This window comes from Lampetra fluviatilis, chromosome 37, assembly GCF_964198595.1.
Source record: "Lampetra fluviatilis chromosome 37, kcLamFluv1.1, whole genome shotgun sequence".
NCBI lineage: Eukaryota > Metazoa > Chordata > Hyperoartia > Petromyzontiformes > Petromyzontidae > Lampetra > Lampetra fluviatilis.
The window spans coordinates 7,919,280-7,938,911 of NC_136311.1; the positions used below are offsets into that span (position 1 = coordinate 7,919,280).

General features: G+C 46.9%; 1 protein-coding gene across 1 annotated transcript; it reads right to left on the reverse strand.

Annotated features, from left to right (window-relative positions):
- Positions 1 to 4,698: 4,698 nt before the first annotated feature.
- On the reverse strand, positions 4,699 to 19,360 carry C5AR1 (complement C5a receptor 1). The gene is made up of 2 exons (XM_078873743.1): positions 19,247 to 19,360; positions 4,699 to 12,613 (listed from the first exon to the last, which is right to left on the reverse strand). The coding sequence occupies exon 2, from the start codon at positions 12,602 to 12,604 to the stop codon at positions 11,477 to 11,479; it is 1,128 nt and encodes a 375-aa protein (XP_078729869.1). The 5' UTR covers positions 12,605 to 12,613; positions 19,247 to 19,360; the 3' UTR covers positions 4,699 to 11,476.
- Between the last annotated feature and the right edge of the window lie 272 nt (positions 19,361 to 19,632).

Genomic DNA, 19,632 nt, shown 5'->3' on the forward strand with positions numbered 1-19,632 from the left:
AGCCGGTTTGCCGGAAGTGGCGTGACCGGAAACGAAGCTGGCGCGAGCGTGGAACCTAACCGGACGTGACGTGGGGAGGGACGACGAGGTGAGCCGCCGGACGTGGCGGGAAATGTTTGGGGGAGGGGGTGTAGACGAAGGGGTGTGTGGGGTGGGGGGGTTGTGGGGGGAGGGGTTGTGGGGTTAGCGGACGTGACGTAACGATGAGAGCCGTCGAATCTGGCGGGAAATGTCTGGAGGCAGACGAGGGGTGCGGGGAGGGAGGGGTTGTGGGGAGTGGGGGGAGGGAGGGGGAGTGGGGGGAGGGAGGGGGAGTCGGGGGAGGGGTTGTGGGGAGTGGGATTGTGGGGTGGGAGGGTTTGTGGGGATTGGGGGAGGGGTTGTGGGGAGGGAGGGGTTGTGGGGAGTGGGGGGAGGGGTGCGGTGGAGTGGGAGGGTTTGTGGAGAGTGGGAAGGGGTTGTGGGGAGTGGGGGAGGGTTTGTGGGGAGTGGGGGAGTGGGGAGTGGGGGGAGGGGTTGTGGGGAGTGGGATTGTGGGGTGGGAGGGTTTGTGGGGATTGGGGGAGGGGTTGTGGGGAGGGAGGGGTTGTGGGGAGTGGGGGGAGGGGTGCGGTGGAGTGGGAGGGTTTGTGGAGAGTGGGAAGGGGTTGTGGGGAGTGGGGGGAGGGTTTGTGGGGAGTGGGGAGTGGGGGGAGGGGTTGTGGGGAGTGGGATTGTGGGGTTGGAGGGTTTGTGGGGATTGGGGGAGGGGTTGTGGGGAGTGGGGGGAGGGGTGCGGTGGGGTGGGAGGGTTTGTGGAGAGTGGGAAGGGGTTGTGGGGAGTGGGGGGAGGGTTTGTGGGGAGTGGGGGGAGGGGGAGTGGGGGGAGGGGTTGTGAGGAGTGGGGGTTGTGGGGGGAGGGGTTGTGGGGGGAGCTGACGTGACCTGGCGGGAAATGTCTGGAGGCAGACGAGGGGGCGGGGTTGGTGGGGAGTGCGGGTGGTGTGAGCGGACGTGACGTAACCAATTATCAGAAATTTTTACTTTAAACTTTCGTGACCCCAGGAATTCATATTCTTTGATTCTTTCGGTAAAGTCACGTAGATAGAAACATAATAATAATTTTAAAAAAGTAAATGAAAATAATAAAAATTAAATGAAGATAATAAAAAACAATAAAAACACTAATGTAGACTGTAGCCTGGTTATTAAGCTGGGTGAGTGTACTGACAGTCTATAATGTAGACTGTAGCCTGGTTATTAAGCTGAGTGAGTGTACTGACAGTCTATAATGTAGACTGTAGTAATGGTTATTAAGCTGGGTGAGTGTACTGACAGTCTATAATGTAGACTGTAGCCTGGTTGTTAAGTTTGCTGAGTGTACTGACAGTCTATAATGTAGACTGTAGCCTGGTTATTAAGCTGAGTGAGTGTACTGACAGTCTATAATGTAGACTGTAGTAATGGTTATTAAGCTGGGTGAGTGTACTGACAGTCTATAATGTAGACTGTAGCCTGGTTGTTAAGTTTGCTGAGTGTACTGACAGTCTATAATGTAGACTGTAGTAATGGTTATTAAGTTGGGTGAGTGTACTGACAGTCTATAATGTCGACTGTAGCCTGGTTATTAAGCTGAGTGAGTGTACTGGCAGTCTATAATGTAGACTGTAGTAATGGTTATTAAGTTGGGTGAGTGTACTGACAGTCTATAATGTCGACTGTAGCCTGGTTATTAAGCTGAGTGAGTGTACTGGCAGTCTATAATGTAGACTGTAGCCTGGTTGTTAAGTTTGCTGAGTGTACTGGCAGTCTATAATGTAGACTGTAGCCTGGTTATTAAGCTGGGTAAGTGTACTGGCAGTCTATAATGTAGACTGTAGCCTGGTTGTTAAGTTTGCTGAGTGTACTGGCAGTCTATAATGTAGACTGTAGCCTGGTTATTAAGCTGGGTAAGTGTACTGGCAGTCTATAATGTGTGTGCGGTGGAGGAGGGGCCCAATGAAGGGCCATTGCCCGAAACGTCACCTGTTGAGGTTTTGCTTGATAAAGGATAAGGTTAAATTTCGATTTAAAGCATTCGTGAATGCAGGGATTCATCTTCTTGGCTCTTTCGGTAAAGTCACGTAGAATGGAAATAATACAATAATAAAAATAAAACATAATAAAATAATTCTCACGATGTTTCGGCCACAATGCAAGCAGCCGTCCTCAGGTGAAGAACAGGTCTGTCGAGAAGACAGAGTCTGAATGAAACACTCCAGGCTTGGAGCGACTATTTAAGCTGGGATGGAGGGGGGAAGGGCGCCTTGACAAAAGAATGTGCATATCAAGAGGAATTTTGCATATTTATGGGAAATGCAGATATGCGATTAGTACTACTTGTGAAATGCGTAGGAGGTTTGGCGGGGGGTTTAAAGTAATTATGCCCGTGCATTATGCAGGATTAGCAGCATGAAAGGGAGGGGATAGGGGTAGCATTAATAAAGGGAAGGAATGTTAATAGTATGTAGCTGCAGTAATTAGGTTATCGTCGTGGCAAGAATACGTGTGAGCATCTCCCTTGCATTGTGTGGCCCACGAGAGCCCCCTACGACTGCCGGTTAAACATGACCTCACTCACTAGAGGGCGCTGTACGACAGCGGCTCTGTGTTACAACATTCTCCACCACACGCTTATTATGTTGTGTTGTGTGTTCCATGGAGTCAACATTGGGGGGGACCAAATCTTCCAGAGGGGGTCTGGGGGTCCCTCCCAAGAAAAAAAAAAAAATCTAAATTTCAAAACTCATTTCCTGCCTAAAATATTTAAAAAATTCCCTAACACATGGGATGGACTTTTTATTTACCGTATTTTTTACAATAATGTCTAATAGTGTATTGTATTACATTGCGCTGTTTTTTTCTTTTTTTACCTTTTCTTGTTTCATTGTATGTAATGGCAGAGATTAGGGATTAATAAAGTACAACCATAAACACAATCATATGAACAGAAATCGATTTTATAGCAATATATTGGGGGGGGGGCATTTGGTGCATATTTTAATATTGGGGGGGATGTGTCACCCCCAATATATATTATAATTATAATATATATATTGCGTTGAACCAATGCTTCTAAGATAGAGGTGTAGGTCTTATTGTGATTGCTTCTTTACAGCAATCGTGTTACTTTCCGACGTGATGTGCAGTTAAGTGGACACCGAGTCACTGGCCCTCGATGGGCAAGGAGACTTTTTTTTGACTTTCAAAAACTTTTATTGCCGCCAGCAGCAAAAGCACTGGAGGCGATTTCGATATGAAATACACAGTCACCAGCGAACAAATGAAAATAAACGCTACAAATCCACGCGCTGTGGCGCTAAAAGCACCGCACACTACACGAAAGAAAAGCCACGTGGTGGTGGTGATTGTGGTGGTGGTCATCGCGCACGCCACGGTGACGAGCGAGCACTTCAGAAGGTGAACACCACGAGGGTGCCGTCCACGCTGGTACAGAGAGGGGCTTTTCCGGCTCCCCAGCGTTCGAAGAAGACGTGCACACCACCGACATGTGTGTGGTTGACCAGCGCGTGTAAACAAAACAAAAATTCGCTAGCACAGTTAATCTGAAACTCGGGCAATATTCCCACGTGTAATGGAGAGTCAACTGAAGCAACATTGGACTGTTGTACTGACCCGCTTCAGAACAGCCTACTCCACAAGTGGGGGATTAAAGACAACCCAAAGTGTGACTGGGGCAACCCGAAGCAGACGATGCAAGCCACGTCGCCAACAACCGCATTTCTACGCCCGCTCTCCGGCGGGACTGATCAGTATCAGTGGCGCTACTTCTGAAGCTATCGCGTGGCTCACAGACTTAAACTTGGACGTGTGTATGAAATAAAAATAAATCACGACGTTTCGATCGCAACACAAGCGGTCGTCCTTAGGCGGAAAAAAAAATGAATTCAGCAGTGGAACGGCTGAACCGCGTTGTGCTTTATTTTATTTTCTACCTACGTGACTTTACCGAAAGAACCAAAGAGTATGGATTCCTGCAGTCACGAAAGCTTCAAATCAAGATTGGACGTGTGATTTGCACATACTTGGCATACGCTAGAGAGACACAGGCTGACCGGTCTCGCTTGTATTACTGTATATTGTAATTGTTGCACACTCGAAATGAAGGACGTTGGGCAGGGGCTCCAAATCGAGGGCAAACACATTTATTGTGGTTAATCTGTAGAATGCAACAGCACGTGTGTCACACACAGTAATTCTTGAACCGAGTCGCCATTAACCGTGTGGCTGGTGTACACGTGCGGTTATTCAATAACCCTGCCAGCCACCTACAGGCCAAACTCAGTCATCACATGCTGGTGTACACACATGCATTGATGCACTGCACATCAGGACTTTCACAGAACCACACTTTACTCCCTTGCTGCACAAGGAAATAATTAAAAGAGTGGTCCCTTCCTAATGTTCCACGTAATGTCTCGTTCTGTCTCATGAGAATACATTACTACCTGTGCTGTATTCCCATTTGTATTGTCAGGTCTCCAATTGTGTTGTCTTGTTTGTGCTGTCTCCTGTTGTTCCATGTGTATTGTCCCATTGGTGATGTCCCATGTTCTCTTCGGTTCAAATCAGTTCTCCAATCAGGAAAAACATTGCACAACATTTAAATGTGGATTAAACACGCACAGCAAACACTTCGGAGTTTGTCGTATCAACAATTTATTTGCGTACAAAACATACAAAACGCAAACATATCAATTTACAACAACAATAAACCACGTACATTATCAGGTACTGTAGTCTAAATTTACCGAAAGTATACATATATGATCGATCTTGAAATAGCTTAAAGAGTGTGACAACCAACATGGAGAATGAAGCTAGGAGATCAGCTCATGTGCAAAGAGCAATAGATCCAGTAGGACTTGGCCCACGACGTCGGGAGGCCTTCATTCAGCAGTGGATAGATCATGGCTGATTATGTGACACATTGGGTACGATGTGAGTGTGGACACGCGTTGGATCTGGCAGATTCAAGGAAGGAAGCGATGATGGCGAGGTGTGGTGGCTTCAGTGTCATCGCTTAGGATCGAACCTTCATATTAAATAGACACGTGAGGCGTTTCCCTATATTGTTTATTTTGTGTTGTGTAAAGCGTTTAGTATATATAAAAATTGTGATTTCTAAAATGTGTTTGCAACCCTTTGTAAACCCACTGCTGAATCAGGACCTCGCTCCACCAAGTCACTGCGTGTATAGTGAGGGGTAATGTTACCATACTTCACCACGCTGGTCAGTGCGGATTCTTGAAGGGGGCACGTGTCCGTGACCTGTTGAGATACCACTTGCCTCTGATGATGTTAGCCGTGGCCAGGAATCAAACTTGGGGCCGGATTCACAGCCAAGTCTGGTAATTATAATCAGTGCCCTGAAACTGTGCCACCAAAAATACCCCGAGGTGGTAAGTTCAACAAAAGTCGGGGATTTAGGAAGGTGTGGAGTGGTAGCGGATTGCCAAGACCACCGCATTATGAACCTACGACAAAGGTTCGATTCCTGGCTAAAGCTAACGGCACCCGCTTAAATGTAAAACACATTTCTTTAGAACTGCTTTTTGTGTTTAGTTTCTTGTTTTCCCCCACCGCCCGCACCTCTGATTAGCACGGTTGGCTACGTATGGTGCGAAAAAAGCTCAACATACATACCCCACCCACATTCCCTGAAGATAACTTCATCCAGCAGTGGATTGACAAAGTGCTGTAAATAATTACTATTGTTAATTTAAAGAAATTAACTATATTTTTGTACAATTTTTTTTAGTTTATCAGGCGATGCCTACTGAGCTATATAGCTCTTTCAGACGTGACCTGGCCACAAATTATATCTCGACGAAGTGGTTTATCACGTGGAAATGTATAGTGGCCCAATACTCTAAACGCGTGTTGTTGATTCTAAATGTGGAGGGAAAAACCGGAGGACCCGGAGAAAAATCCATGCGATCACGGGAAGAACATGTACACTCCAAATATACAATAGGCGTCAGAGTTGGGATTGAACCCACGACGTCCTGTATACCAGGTGAGGGAGTTAACATCTCGCCAGTGAAAGTTTTTCAGTTTTACATCTCAAATTGCTTTGAGGGTCACTGGGAGCCATGCAAGCCTCATCATCATCATCGATGTCTGGTTGTCTCCTACACAGCAGCATCATATCAAGCTGTAGTTGGGTTTCAACGCGGGGGAGCAGAAGAAGACAAACGGATTATTGTTCCAGCAAGACATTTCATGCGATGTAGCTTCCTCTTGATAAAAAAAACATTGAAAGTTCTCTTTCGTGGGAACCTTGAAATTTCCGGAATTTAAGCCATATGCACAACCCAGAGGACAGTGCCTATGTTGTAATATGGTTTTACCCTTTCAACTGGTACAAAAACTGACACCTTTATACAAGGCATCATGTTTGCAATAACCACAACACAAGCAGTCAAAATGCAAACAAAAAGAAACAACTCTGATGATAATGATATGCACTGTCCTTGAAGTTGATTGGTCCACACCCGAGACAGCTTTTCTTAGAGCCTAGTCTCCATTGGTGTTGGACCAGATGACGCCAAAAGGCGTACAACTAAGAAACAGCGCACTATCAGAGTATTGAGAGCTCGGGGCAAGCATTTACTCATGACTGGATGTGGTGGAAAACGAATCTGTTGTATCAGACTTGTGAAATTCAAACACATTGTCTTTCACATGGTGAAATATATTGTAGAATGTGTATGCGTGTGTGTGTAGCGGTGGTGAGTTCAGAAACACTCCCGATTCCCGCTCATGGCCAACACCAGTGACGATTATCTGAACCAGTCCTGCGCCTCCCCTAGGTCAACTCAGCCTCAACTGAGTACCTGGTGTGATGTGTAAACATCGCCACTGGGGAGACAAAGGCGGCCGGGCGTGGTTCTGGCCACCCACCTCCTCGTGTGCTTTGCCGGCCTTCATAGGTGCTCACTAAGAGCACTTGCCCCAACAGTCTGTTAAGGCTACACGGGGGATCTTTGTGTTTGTTGTTATGATCGCTAAAAAAATATCCACGTGTACAAACACATGCGGTTTATTTAAAAACCGTGAAAGAGTTGATAGTATAGACTTTGGGGTTGGAGTCGTGGAGCAGCAGTGCACTGCGCTGTGAACCTGGTGGCTTGAATTTTGATTCCTGGCCATGGCTAATTGAGCTTGAACTGGTCTTGCCTCCATCCCACCATGGCCGTAATTATAATATATATTGGGGGGGGGGGGCACATCCCTCCCCAATATTTAAATATGCTCACAATGTCCCCCCCCCAATATATCGCTATAAAATAGATTTCTGTTTATATGATTGTGGTTATGGTTGTACTTTATTAATCCCTCATCTCTGCCATTACATACAATGAAACAAGAAAAGGTAAAATAAAAAAAACAGAGCAATGTAATACGATACACTATTAGACATTATTGTAAAACATAAATACAAAGTCCATCCTATGTGTTAGTGAATTTAGTAATATTTTAGGCAGGAAATTAGTTTTCAAATTTAGACTTCTTTCTGGGGGGCCCAGACCCCCTGGAAGATTTGCCCCCCCCCCCCCCCCCAATGTTGACTCCATGGCTACGGCCTTGCAAAGTATGGTTAAATAACGTCCACGACCATCGTGGGTAGGCATTCATCCATCAGTGGATTGACAAAACGATTGCAACGTCTGACTGTAAGTTATATGTACTGTATACACACATATATAATAACATACATTCTTAGCTTCTGTCAACAGTGGCGTGAGAAACTAATTGCATGGCTGTGCCTTTACCATTTTTTTACATTATCAGCCGTGCAGAGTCGCATCTTGAAAAAATAAAACTGAAATGTATTCCATCGCCTCGTTGATTTTTCTGATTGTTGGTGGTAAACACATCGGTCCGTTTTTTGGAAAGTAAACAAAACTGTTGGAAGGGAACGTTAGTCAACAGCATGCGAATTGGGCCATTATGCGGTGGTATTTCTCAACGTTGGCTTTTTAACGCCACACCCATTTGACCATTAATTTCTTCCACCTCAAGTGCGCCGCGCGATTTGCAACCCGCGGACGCAAGCTTTGATACCCAGCTACGGCCAACATTAGTGGCCAGTGAAATCAGAACCGATGTTAACCTCCCCCCATGCCCCACCACTTTCACCAACCTGCACTGAGAAGCGTGGTGAAAAATGGTGAAAGAAAAACAACCATGTCCGACATGGCATGGAGACGGCTTCGCCCGTTGGCGGATTGAGATTGCGGGAATTGTATAACCCTCGTTATCGTTACAGTATTATAATAATCCTCTACACCGGTGTTTCTCCCCCAAAGCCAATTCTCGCAACCCCCCCGCCACATCAGAGATTTCTGTGGTTACCAAACCATCAAATGCGTGCAGTGTTTGCAGTGGCCTCATTTTTACATCAGTCAATGAGGCTGGCAAGCAAAGAAGGCAAACTGTGTGGGTTTACGACTCCTGGAGTTGAGAAACACTCTTTGGAGGACTAATTCCTCCAAGGAGCTAGTTTCACTAAACTTATCACATGCCCTTTCTTGGGAAATCATTAAGAACCGCATGCCGCAAACATTACACGGAGCGAGCAATGTGCACTTCGCACGGCAATAATTATTGACCATCGTAACTTTCAAACTATGGGGCCAAAAATCGTGTGTGCAGTACAATTTCCCAGTTCTGATTTTCACATATGCAGCACTGCCCAATAAACTTCCCCCAACACCCAGTGCAGCATTTGTACACGGTGGCGTCATGCTAAATATATTTTGACGTTCGTATATCTTTTTACACATCCATCCTCAGGGCTCAGTTCCCATCGAATTGGATGTATACTCTATACACGTTCGCCATCGTGCGAATCTAGCCATCCTTGTTTGTGGAAACCCACGAAAATGTAATGTCTTAAAAGTGTAACGAGCATAAAGGTACGATTAACACGGTTGGCTACGTATTGTACGAAAGAGGTTCAACATACATACACATATAAGGTTAGTACACACGGCCTCATTAATGAGCGGAGAGGTGAATTTGGGTGAAAAGCCTTGGGTAGGAAATAAGAGGGTAACAAATACATTTAAAGGAAATGTTTTTTAATCGTGAAATTTGTTACAAGCTCTTTCATACATTTTGCCTAAGGCTTCACAATCACTAAGACTGGAGCTGTTACTCTCGTTGTATGTGATGATAGACACGGCCAAGTGGCTCAGGGGTCAGAGAGCTGAGACGGCACCACAGGCAGCCGAGGTTCGCATCCAGACAGCCGTCTGTGATTAAACCGGATTCTGATGTGTTGTGAGATCATGGTCTCATCTCGGCCACCAATTACTGCACAATACATTTGGTACTGCAAACGTTTCGTCAAAATCCCAGCTCTGATAATTAACTTGTCGGGTTGACTACCGTGCAGTGAACATTTCTGGCTTATACAAAGCAGGTGGGAAAGTGCTGCTCTGTACTGCATTGTGTGGACTAGAGTTCACTTTATATCTTAAAGGTAGCTCTGTGACATTCACTTCCGTGGGCCATTCTCTAACACAAAGGGGTAAACTGCGATGCGGAAGATCCGGATAAATGCATAGATGTATGATGCGATGCTGATAGCATAATCAAGATCCAATTGGAGAAAAATAAAAAGTTATTTTGTTCACCGACTCAGTAATAAGTACCAATGTAAGCACACATCAGTCGTAAAGTTAATTGTGGCAAGAGTTAATTCAATAATTCATGACTACTGATATGTGCTAATTCCAATACGCCTGTAATTAAAGATCCATTTAAATCAGATCAACTTTGGCTGGAGTTGAAGCATTAGAAGTGGCATGCCACTTCTGCAATTGTCGTTGATTAAGATCATCATTGATTAACGTGCTCATCTCCTGATTGTAAAGGATACCATGATTCAAATAGTTGTCGTCATATTGCAGCCACACTCTTAAATATGTTTGAAATTGTCTCTATACCCTTGGAGGACGGTAAATGACGGCTCGCTGCTCTTCTAATGTGCAAGTTATGTAAGAGTGCAGCCATCTTTTACCACGTGACACCTCTGCCACCTTGTGGCAAAATAGGAAGGGAAAAACATATTGCACATGAGTACAGTACCAAAGGCATTCCTCATTCACCACTCAATTTTTACCGATGCTAAATCGACATAGATTATTAATTGAAACAAAATGTGAATGTAAACTTCATCGTACAATGTATATGAAAACGAACGATTTAATTCTTTTTTTTGGTCATAACATTGGCAGTGAATAAATGGAGTAAAGTTTTATAAACAAGAAATCTGAAGTAAAAAAAATAAACAAAAGATGCACTATGCACATGTAAAAATAATCTGTGGCAACAGGCTTCGGCGAAGGTTCTGGAAAGATGAGTCGAATGCTCAAGACTGATGTGGCAGACCACGCATCGGCTGGTAAAGCAACGTAACAGAGAGTGCCAAAGAAGGAGTAGAAACAGATTGGAGAAGGCGCGCAGAACATACAGACTTGGAGACAGCATCGCATTGAGGCATTAAGAGCAGGAGAAGAAAACGAATGACTCATTTACATTGGCACATCCGTATGTATCTATGTTGAACTTCTTTCTCCCCGTTCGAGCCAGCCGTGGTTAATCGGAGGTGGGGGGGGGGGGACAACAAGCTAAACACAAAAAGCAGTTCTAAAGAAATTAGTTTTCAATCTAGATTTAAAAGTGCATAGCTGGCAGTGGCTATCTAAATATCGGAAGGGAACAGCGTTCCAGACGGCCGCAGAAGCGCGCCTGAAAGCACGCGATGCAGTGGCCGTCTTTGTTTGATGGTTAGCCAAAAGCTGCTTGCGAGGATGACCGAAGTTTGCGTGATGGTTTATGCTGCTTGACTAAATCAGCAAGGTATTGTGGTTTAATGTACTGGCGATAAACCGGTGGTGCGCGGTATAAAATAAGCAGAAAATCTCGCGGGATGCGCCAAAATCAGTTCCCATGATGTCAAAGCAGTTGGAAGATGGATGTGTATAGCACCCAGCCTAATGACGTGTTCCAAAGCCAGATTTGACTCGCGCCCTAGATTTGGTCGGACGATTCCTCGATTCAGTTCTGAAATTATTTATTTGGCAGACGGTAGCATCAAAAGATTATGACTCGTGTCACACGTTCTAATGGGAAAGCAGCTTCTGAATCTAAGGGAACTTTTGATGGAGAATCTGCAGGTCACCCAAGGGCAACGGCGACATCATCAGACTGTTTTATGAGGACCGGTGTATTACGCTGCGATGGTGTGCCGCGAATTCATCCAATTACCAACTTTTTTTTTTACTCAAAACAATATTGGGCAGCACGTGAATCTGGCCCAAGAAATTCACGGCAGCGTGCGGGAGACCCCATGGTTATGAGAGGATTGGGAGGGATGGTGGCTAGCGTGGAGTGGCAGAGCAGGTGGGGGGGGGGGGGAACCTCACAACTGATGCACCTGGGACATCTGCCCTGAATCCGAGCTGCTCTTGGTGCCCTGCTGAGACAAGGCAGAGCCGCCGGACGCCTCTTCGCCGAGGGCCGCTTCGAGCTGTCGCAGGATTGGCGAGGACCTGAGCAAGGTCTTGCGGAATTCGCGTCCCACAAACACGTAGAGGAACGGGTTGACGCAGCTGTTGGTGATGGCTATTCCCACCGCGAGAGGCTGCAAAAAGTTCATGGTATCCATTAAGTGGTGGAACGCCTCTTCGCTTTCGATCGGCACAAGTTTCACGACGACCAATATGTGGTAGGGAAACCAGCAGACGAAGAAGGCCGCCACCACGGCGGCGATGAGGCGCACGGAGCGGGCTCTCCGTGATGTGTGCACGCGCGACATGGAGCGCATCTTGTGCACGACGCACATGTAGCAGAAGCAGATGGCGACCAGCGGCAGCAGGAATCCAGCCAGAAGGGTGAAGACCCCCACGGCTACCATGATCACGTCTTCTTCTTCGCCGTAATTCACCATGCACCACGACAGGCCGATATCGTCTTCGATGACCTCGCGGTACAGGAAGCTGGGCAGAGTGCTGAGCGCGGCGGCGCAGAGCGAGACGGCGCACACCACCCACGCCACGCCGGTCGAGCGAATCCGGAGCGCCAAAATTGGCTGCACCACCGCGAAATAGCGGTCGAGGCTGATGGCAGAGAGCAGGTACACGCTGGCGTACATGTTGAAGATGATGAAGGAGGGCAGGACCTTGCAGGCGGTGTGGTCAAAGGGCCAGTGGTGGTGGACGAGCAGCGTTATCAAGAGGGGCAGAGTGGCCACGAATGTGAAGTCCACGGCGGCGAGCGACAGAAAGTAGACGGTGACCGGGGAGCGCTTCATGCGGAACCCCGCGACCCACACGACGGCCCCGTTCCCCAGGGTGCCGCAGACGAACACGGCGCTGTACAGCAAGATGTTGATCACCGTCATGGCCTTGTTGCCGGCCGTACCTATGCGGTCGTCATCCTCGTGGTCCGTGTGATTACGCAGCACGGTGCAGTTGTTGAAGCTCGGGTCCGTGCAGTTGTCAGCCTGGATGCCGAATGGGCCCGCAAGCGTCGTTGGGGTTGGTTCCATTGCCTGACGCTGGAATGGGAACGGATGGCAAAAAGTAAACTTATTATTATAAACGATACAAATATTTATTTGTTTAAATCAGGTAAGGCCCACTGAGCTATTTAGCTCTTTTTGAGAGGCGACCTGGCCACAAATGATAGAACACACCGAGCACAATGGACACACAGAGTACTTGAACACCGTACATGGACACACTAAGAACTTGAACACACTAAGTACTTGAACACACCGAGTACTTGAACATACAGAGTACTTGAACACACTGAGCACATGGACACATCGAGTACTTGCACACACCGAGTACTTGAACACACTGAGTACAATGGACACACTAAGTACTTGAACACACAGAGTACATGGACACACTAAGAACTTGAACACGCTAAGTACTTGAACACACCGAGTACTTGAACACACAGAGCACTTGAACACACCGAGTACATGGACACACCGAGTACTTGAACACACCGAGTACTTGAACACACAGAGTACTTGAACACACCGAGTACTTGAACACACAGAGTGCTTGAACACACCGAGTACTTGAACACACAGAGTACTTGAACACACCGAGTACTTGAACACACCGAGTACTTGAACACACAGAGTGCTTGAACACACTAAGTACTTGAACACACTAAGTACTTGAACACACAGAGTGCTTGAACACACCGAGTACTTGAACACACCGAGTACTTGAACACACAGAGTACTTGAACACACCGAGTACTTGAACACACAGAGTACTTGAACACACCGAGTACATGAACACGCTAAGTACTTGAACACACCGAGTACTTGAACACACAGAGTACTTGAACACACAGAGTACTTGAACATACTGAGCACATGGACACACCGAGTACTTGAACACACAGAGTACTTGAACACACTAAGTACTTGAACACACAGAGTGCTTGAACACACCGAGTACTTGAACACACAGAGTACTTGAACACACCGAGTACTTGAACACACCGAGTACTTGAACACACTAAGTACTTGAACACACTAAGTACTTGAACACACAGAGTGCTTGAACACACCGAGTACTTGAACACACAGAGTACTTGAACACACCGAGTACTTGAACACACCGAGTACTTGAACACACAGAGTGCTTGAACACACTAAGTACTTGAACACACTAAGTACTTGAACACACAGAGTGCTTGAACACACCGAGTACTTGAACACACAGAGTACTTGAACACACAGAGTACTTGAACACACCGAGTACTTGAACACACAGAGAACTTGAACACACCGAGTACATGAACACGCTAAGTACTTGAACACACCGAGTACTTGAACACACAGAGTACTTGAACACACAGAGTACTTGAACACACTAAGTACTTGAACACACAGAGTGCTTGAACACACTAAGTACTTGAACACACAGAGTACTTGAACACACCGAGTACTTGAACACACAGAGTACTTGAACACACTAAGTACTTGAACACACAGAGTGCTTGAACACACCGAGTACTTGAACACACAGAGTACTTGAACACACCGAGTACTTGAACACACCGAGTACTTGAACACACAGAGTACTTGAACACACCGAGTACTTGAACACACAGAGTGCTTGAACACACCGAGTACTTGAACACACAGAGTACTTGAACACTCAGAGTACTTGAACACACTAAGTACTTGAACACACAGAGTGCTTGAACACACCGAGTACTTGAACACACAGAGTACTTGAACACACCGAGTACTTGAACACACAGAGTGCTTGAACACACAGAGTACTTGAACACACTAAGTACTTGAACACACAGAGTGCTTGAACACACTAAGTACTTGAACACACAGAGTACTTGAACACACCGAGTACTTGAACACACCGAGTACTTGAACACACAGAGTACTTGAACACACCGAGTACATGAACACGCTAAGTACTTGAACACACCGAGTACTTGAACACACAGAGTACTTGAACACACAGAGTACTTGAACACACCGAGTACTTGAACACACAGAGTACTTGAACATACTGAGCACATGGACACACCGAGTACTTGCACACACCGAGTACTTGAACACATTATGTACTTGAACACACAGAGTACTTGAACACACCGAGTACATGAACACACTTTGCACTTGAACACACCGAGTACTTGAACACACCGAGTACTTGAACACATTAAGTACTTGAACACACTAAGTACTTGAACACACAGAGTACTTGAACACACCCAGTACTTGAACACACTAAGTACTTGAACACACAGAGTACTTGAACATTCTGAGCACATGAACACACCGAGTACTTGCACACACCGAGTACTTGCACACACCGAGTACATGAACACACTAAGTACTTGAACACACAGAGTACTTGAACACACAGAGTACTTGAACACACAGAGTACTTGAACACATCGAGTACATGAGATATATTGTACACGTCAAAGTAATGGAGTGCACAAACACATGATTGTCTGCAGCACAATCATCAGCTGGTGACCCACCAACCCCAGGCCGCATGCGCTTTTCACAGGGCTGTTGATGAGTAAGCCCCCAGAACATTGTTTTTATAGCTTTTGTTTTCATAGCTTTATTTTGGTGATTTTGAAAACGTTTTGGTTTAGCCATGTGTGTTTGTTGTAGTACAGAGTTAGCCTGATAACTTTAATCTAAATTGTCTCATGGTTATATGAGACAATTTATATTTGTATTATTTTATTGTTTCCCTTCTACGTGACTTTACCGAAAGAACCAATAATATGAATCCCTGCAGTCACGAAAGCTTTAAATCAAAATTGTCTTATGCTTGTTATTGTTTGACTTGCATCCCACTGGGATCTTTGCACACAGCTTTGAAATGCGGTGTTTTTTTTCTGGAAGACTTTGCTGATTTTTTCCTGGATTTTTCTGTTGCGTGTAGTCACTTTAAGATGTTTTCTTGTTCATGTTTTTGTTTTGTTGCGGTTGCACCCGGGTCAAGAGCCGCATGGCTCACAGGGCTACACCTAATACATGAAACTGAACTGGAAACTGAAACATGGGGTTTATATAGGTAAAAAAATGATAATAATAATAAAATCATAAATGAAAATAAATCAATTAAATCACGACGTTTCGGAGGCAACACAAGTCTCCGTCTTCAGGTGGGACCGTCACAGCAAAATGTTCATTTATTATTATTTTATTTATTATTATTTTTTACCTACGTGACTTTATCGAAAAAACCTAAGAGTATGAATCCTTGCAGTCACGATAGCTTCAAATCTAGAATCTTTTAAGCGTGTTTTTTTTATACCGAATTCGAACAAAAATAAAATTTACTTATGCGGTGTTTTTTCTGGGTTGCCCATCCCTGCCACAGCACTGCTGGGGGGGGGGGTGCAAAGGCGCAATGCAGAACGAGTCACGCACTTCCACGTGCGATCTGAAGCCAGCGGTGACTCACACACCCGCTTTGTAATAAACTTGGGAGCGCATTTTGAAATCAGATGGTATCCTTCGCCCGCTGCCAATGCAATCCCGGGCCGATTTTAATATTACACAACTCACCGCCTTCATCTCACTAAGCTCCCCTCCACGCTCTCCCCTCTCATCTCACTCCACTTTCATCTCACTCCCCTCCACGCTCTCCACTACATCTCCCCTCTCATCTCACTCCACTCCCCTCCACACCCTCCCCTCTCATCTCACTCTACTCCCTTCCACGCTCTACACTACATCTCCCCTCTCATCTCACTAAGCTCCCCTCCACGCCCTCCCCTCTCATCTCACTCTACTCCACACACTCGCCTCTAATCTCACTGCACTCCCCACCACGCTCTCCCCTCTCATCTCACTCCCCTCCACGCTCTCCACTACATCTCCCCTCTCATCTCACTCTACTCCCCTCCACGCTCTCCCCTCATCTCACTCGTCTCCCCTCCGCGCCCTTCCCTCTCATCTCACTCTACTCCCCTCCACGCTCACCCCTCTCATCTCACTCCACTCCCCTCCACGCTCACCCCTCTCATCTCACTCATCTCCCCTCCGCGTCCTCTCCTCTCATCTCACTCTACTCCCCTCCACGCTCACCCCTCTCATCTCACTCCACTCCCCTCCACGCTCTCCCCTCATCTCACTCATCTCCCCTCCGCGTCCTCTCCTCTCATCTCACTCTACTCCATTCCACGCTCACCCCTCTCATCTCACTCTACTCCCCTCCACGCTCTCCCCTCATCTCACTCATCTCCCCTCCGCGTCCTCTCCTCTCATCTCACTCTACTCCACTCCACGCTCACCCCTCTCATCTCACTCTACTCCCCTCCACGCTCACCCCTCTCATCTCACTCTACTCCCCTCCACGCTCACCCCTCTCATCTCACTCATCTCCCCTCCGCGTCCTCTCCTCTCATCTCACTCTACTCCATTCCACGCTCACCCCTCTCATCTCACTCTACTCCCCTCCACGCTCACCCCTCTCATCTCACTCTACTCCCCTCCACGCTCACCCCTCTCATCTCACTCATCTCCCCTCCGCGTCCTCTCCTCTCATCTCACTCTACTCCATTCCACGCTCACCCCTCTCATCTCACTCTACTCCCCTCCACGCTCACCCCTCTCATCTCACTCATCTCCCCTCCGCGCCCTTCCCTCTCATCTCACTCTACTCCCCTCCACGCTCTCCCTCTCATCTCACTCAGCTCCCCTCCGCGCACTCTGCGTTCCAGTAACCAAGGCGCTCCGTCAGAGCCCCCAGTCAACATTGGCTCAGTGCTCGGTAGGTCGCGTATTCTCCTCTGCTCCCCTAATAGTCCTGGCACCACCCCCCGCTCCGCCATCCGTGCTGTCGACTCCCTATCCAGGTCCAGTTCCAGGCTCAATCGCGAATTCTTTTGCCCGTGGCTGACTGCCGCTTTCTATAAAATAGAGGGTGCTTCAAAAAAAATGTTCACACTACTGAGAATTTGCAACAATACCACAAGAAAAGTGCCGACCGAGCTCTGGAGACCACGTGGAGAAGATTCCAGGCACGTGTTGACAATGATGGCGAATAAGTGGAGACTCTTTGACTTTTTGAAGCTATTAACATTACATTTGTCATCATTTTAAATTATTATCCGTTCTATTTTGATTAAAAACGACAGTCCCATATAAGTGTTAACATTTTTTGAAGCATCCTGTACAAGTCCACTGGTTCGGTGCAGCGTATGGATATGGGGAGCATTTAGACGCCATATGAAATACAAATGTCATTATTAGTGTGTGCCACTCGCATTCACCATCCCGATGTAATAAATAGAAGGCCCTCTCGCTGTAAACATAAGTTCATGAAATAGGCCACCCAGTTGAAACGTCGATTAAGCTTAGTCAACCTCTTACTCATGTCAACGCTCATTAAGTGGCTGAAAGACGTTGATATTTAGAGGCCTGGCAACCCTTGGGCAATTGTGGGTGGCGCCGGCTCTGCCGCCTGACTACTGCCGAGTTAACATCTCGCCACCACGAGATGTTAACTACCTCGCCTGGTATACAGGACGCCGTGGGTTCGATCCCGACCCTGACGCCAGCTGCTGTATATTTGGAGTTTGCGTGTCTCTCTCTTTCCCCGTGGTCGCGTGGATTTTTTTTAATCTCCGGGCCCTCCGGATTTTTCCCTCCACATTTATAATCAACGCGCGTTTCATGTATTTCACTGCGATACATTTCCACACGATAAGCCACTTCGTTGAGTTATCATTTGTGGCCAGGTCCGTTCTAAAAAAACAGCTATATAGCTCAGTGGGCCTTACCTCGTAAAATAAAATAAAACGGTTTAGTTTTTAGTTTCTCCACTCGTATGTGGTTCCTCTTCGACCCTCTGAGTCGTCCTCTCTCTCTCTCTTCGAGAGCAATCAAATACGTTGGGAGCGGTGGCGCAGTGGTTAGCACACTGCGCTATGAAACTGGTGTCCCTAATTGAATTCCCGACCACGGCTAACATCAGTGGCGGGGTGCTGATATCAACCGGCCCTTGGTCTTCCCTCCCCTCGTACCAACGCATACTGCGAGAGTTTGCGTACGAGCGTTTAATCTGTCCACATATGTAACTTCCCTCTGTAAATTTCCACGATGTCTTATCCCAGGTTTAAGGCTGGACACACCTGCGAAAGAGAGTTCCATGGCTCATCGGGTCCTCCAGCTTGAACCAAATTTCCGTGGCTATGACCAGCGCAGTGAAGTATGGTCAAACAACCCCATCTTGACCGACAAGGCGTGTGAGAACACGACACCCAGCACTGGATTCATAAATGAGCTGTGCATGATTCTTATTATGATTTGTCGTACGTGTTACTAATAACACATCGCAATAATACTGTATGAAGACACGACACTTGGAAGGAATGATGATAGATGGGCAATAATAATAATAATACTGACGGACTGTGTTGCCAAGGTAGAGGCACGCGTCCGAGGCAAAGCAACGTTCATCGTAAGAGATGGAGCGATTAAAGCAATCATCTCGTGCGTAGTAGGTGGTAGCCGGATAGGGTGTTGTGCGAATTATGAACACGCATGATCGTGAGAGTTTGCGTATAGGCTGGGGGGAAGCCTTCATCCAGCAGTGGATTGACCCTGACTGCTGTCGATTCTGATGATGCTGATGATGAATTGCACGCAAACGCATCCATTTACCTGCTCGGGTGCTTTGCTTCGCTTCGCTGTGCTCGTCACGAGTGAATTAGTCCACGTCGTCCTCGCGCGAACTCGTGCAAGAATTCACGAGTTAAACGCACGCGCTCAAGAAAAAGCCTCCCCCGCCCCACCACCACCACCACCACTCTCCTTCCCTCCCCCCCAAAAAAACCCACAAGAACTCTTGTGAATATTCCGCAACGTGAATGCAAGTCAGGAGCGGTGGCTTTCACAGCCGCGATGGGACCTTCAGGGGAGTCTTGCCTTGCGTTGGCGAGTCGCGGTTTTTTTTTATAAAGCGGTCGGTCAGTAGTAAGTGGTTGGTGGTGGGGTTGTGTGACGCAAGGGAGAGAAGGGAGGGACCAACGTTAGACTTGACGCCAATG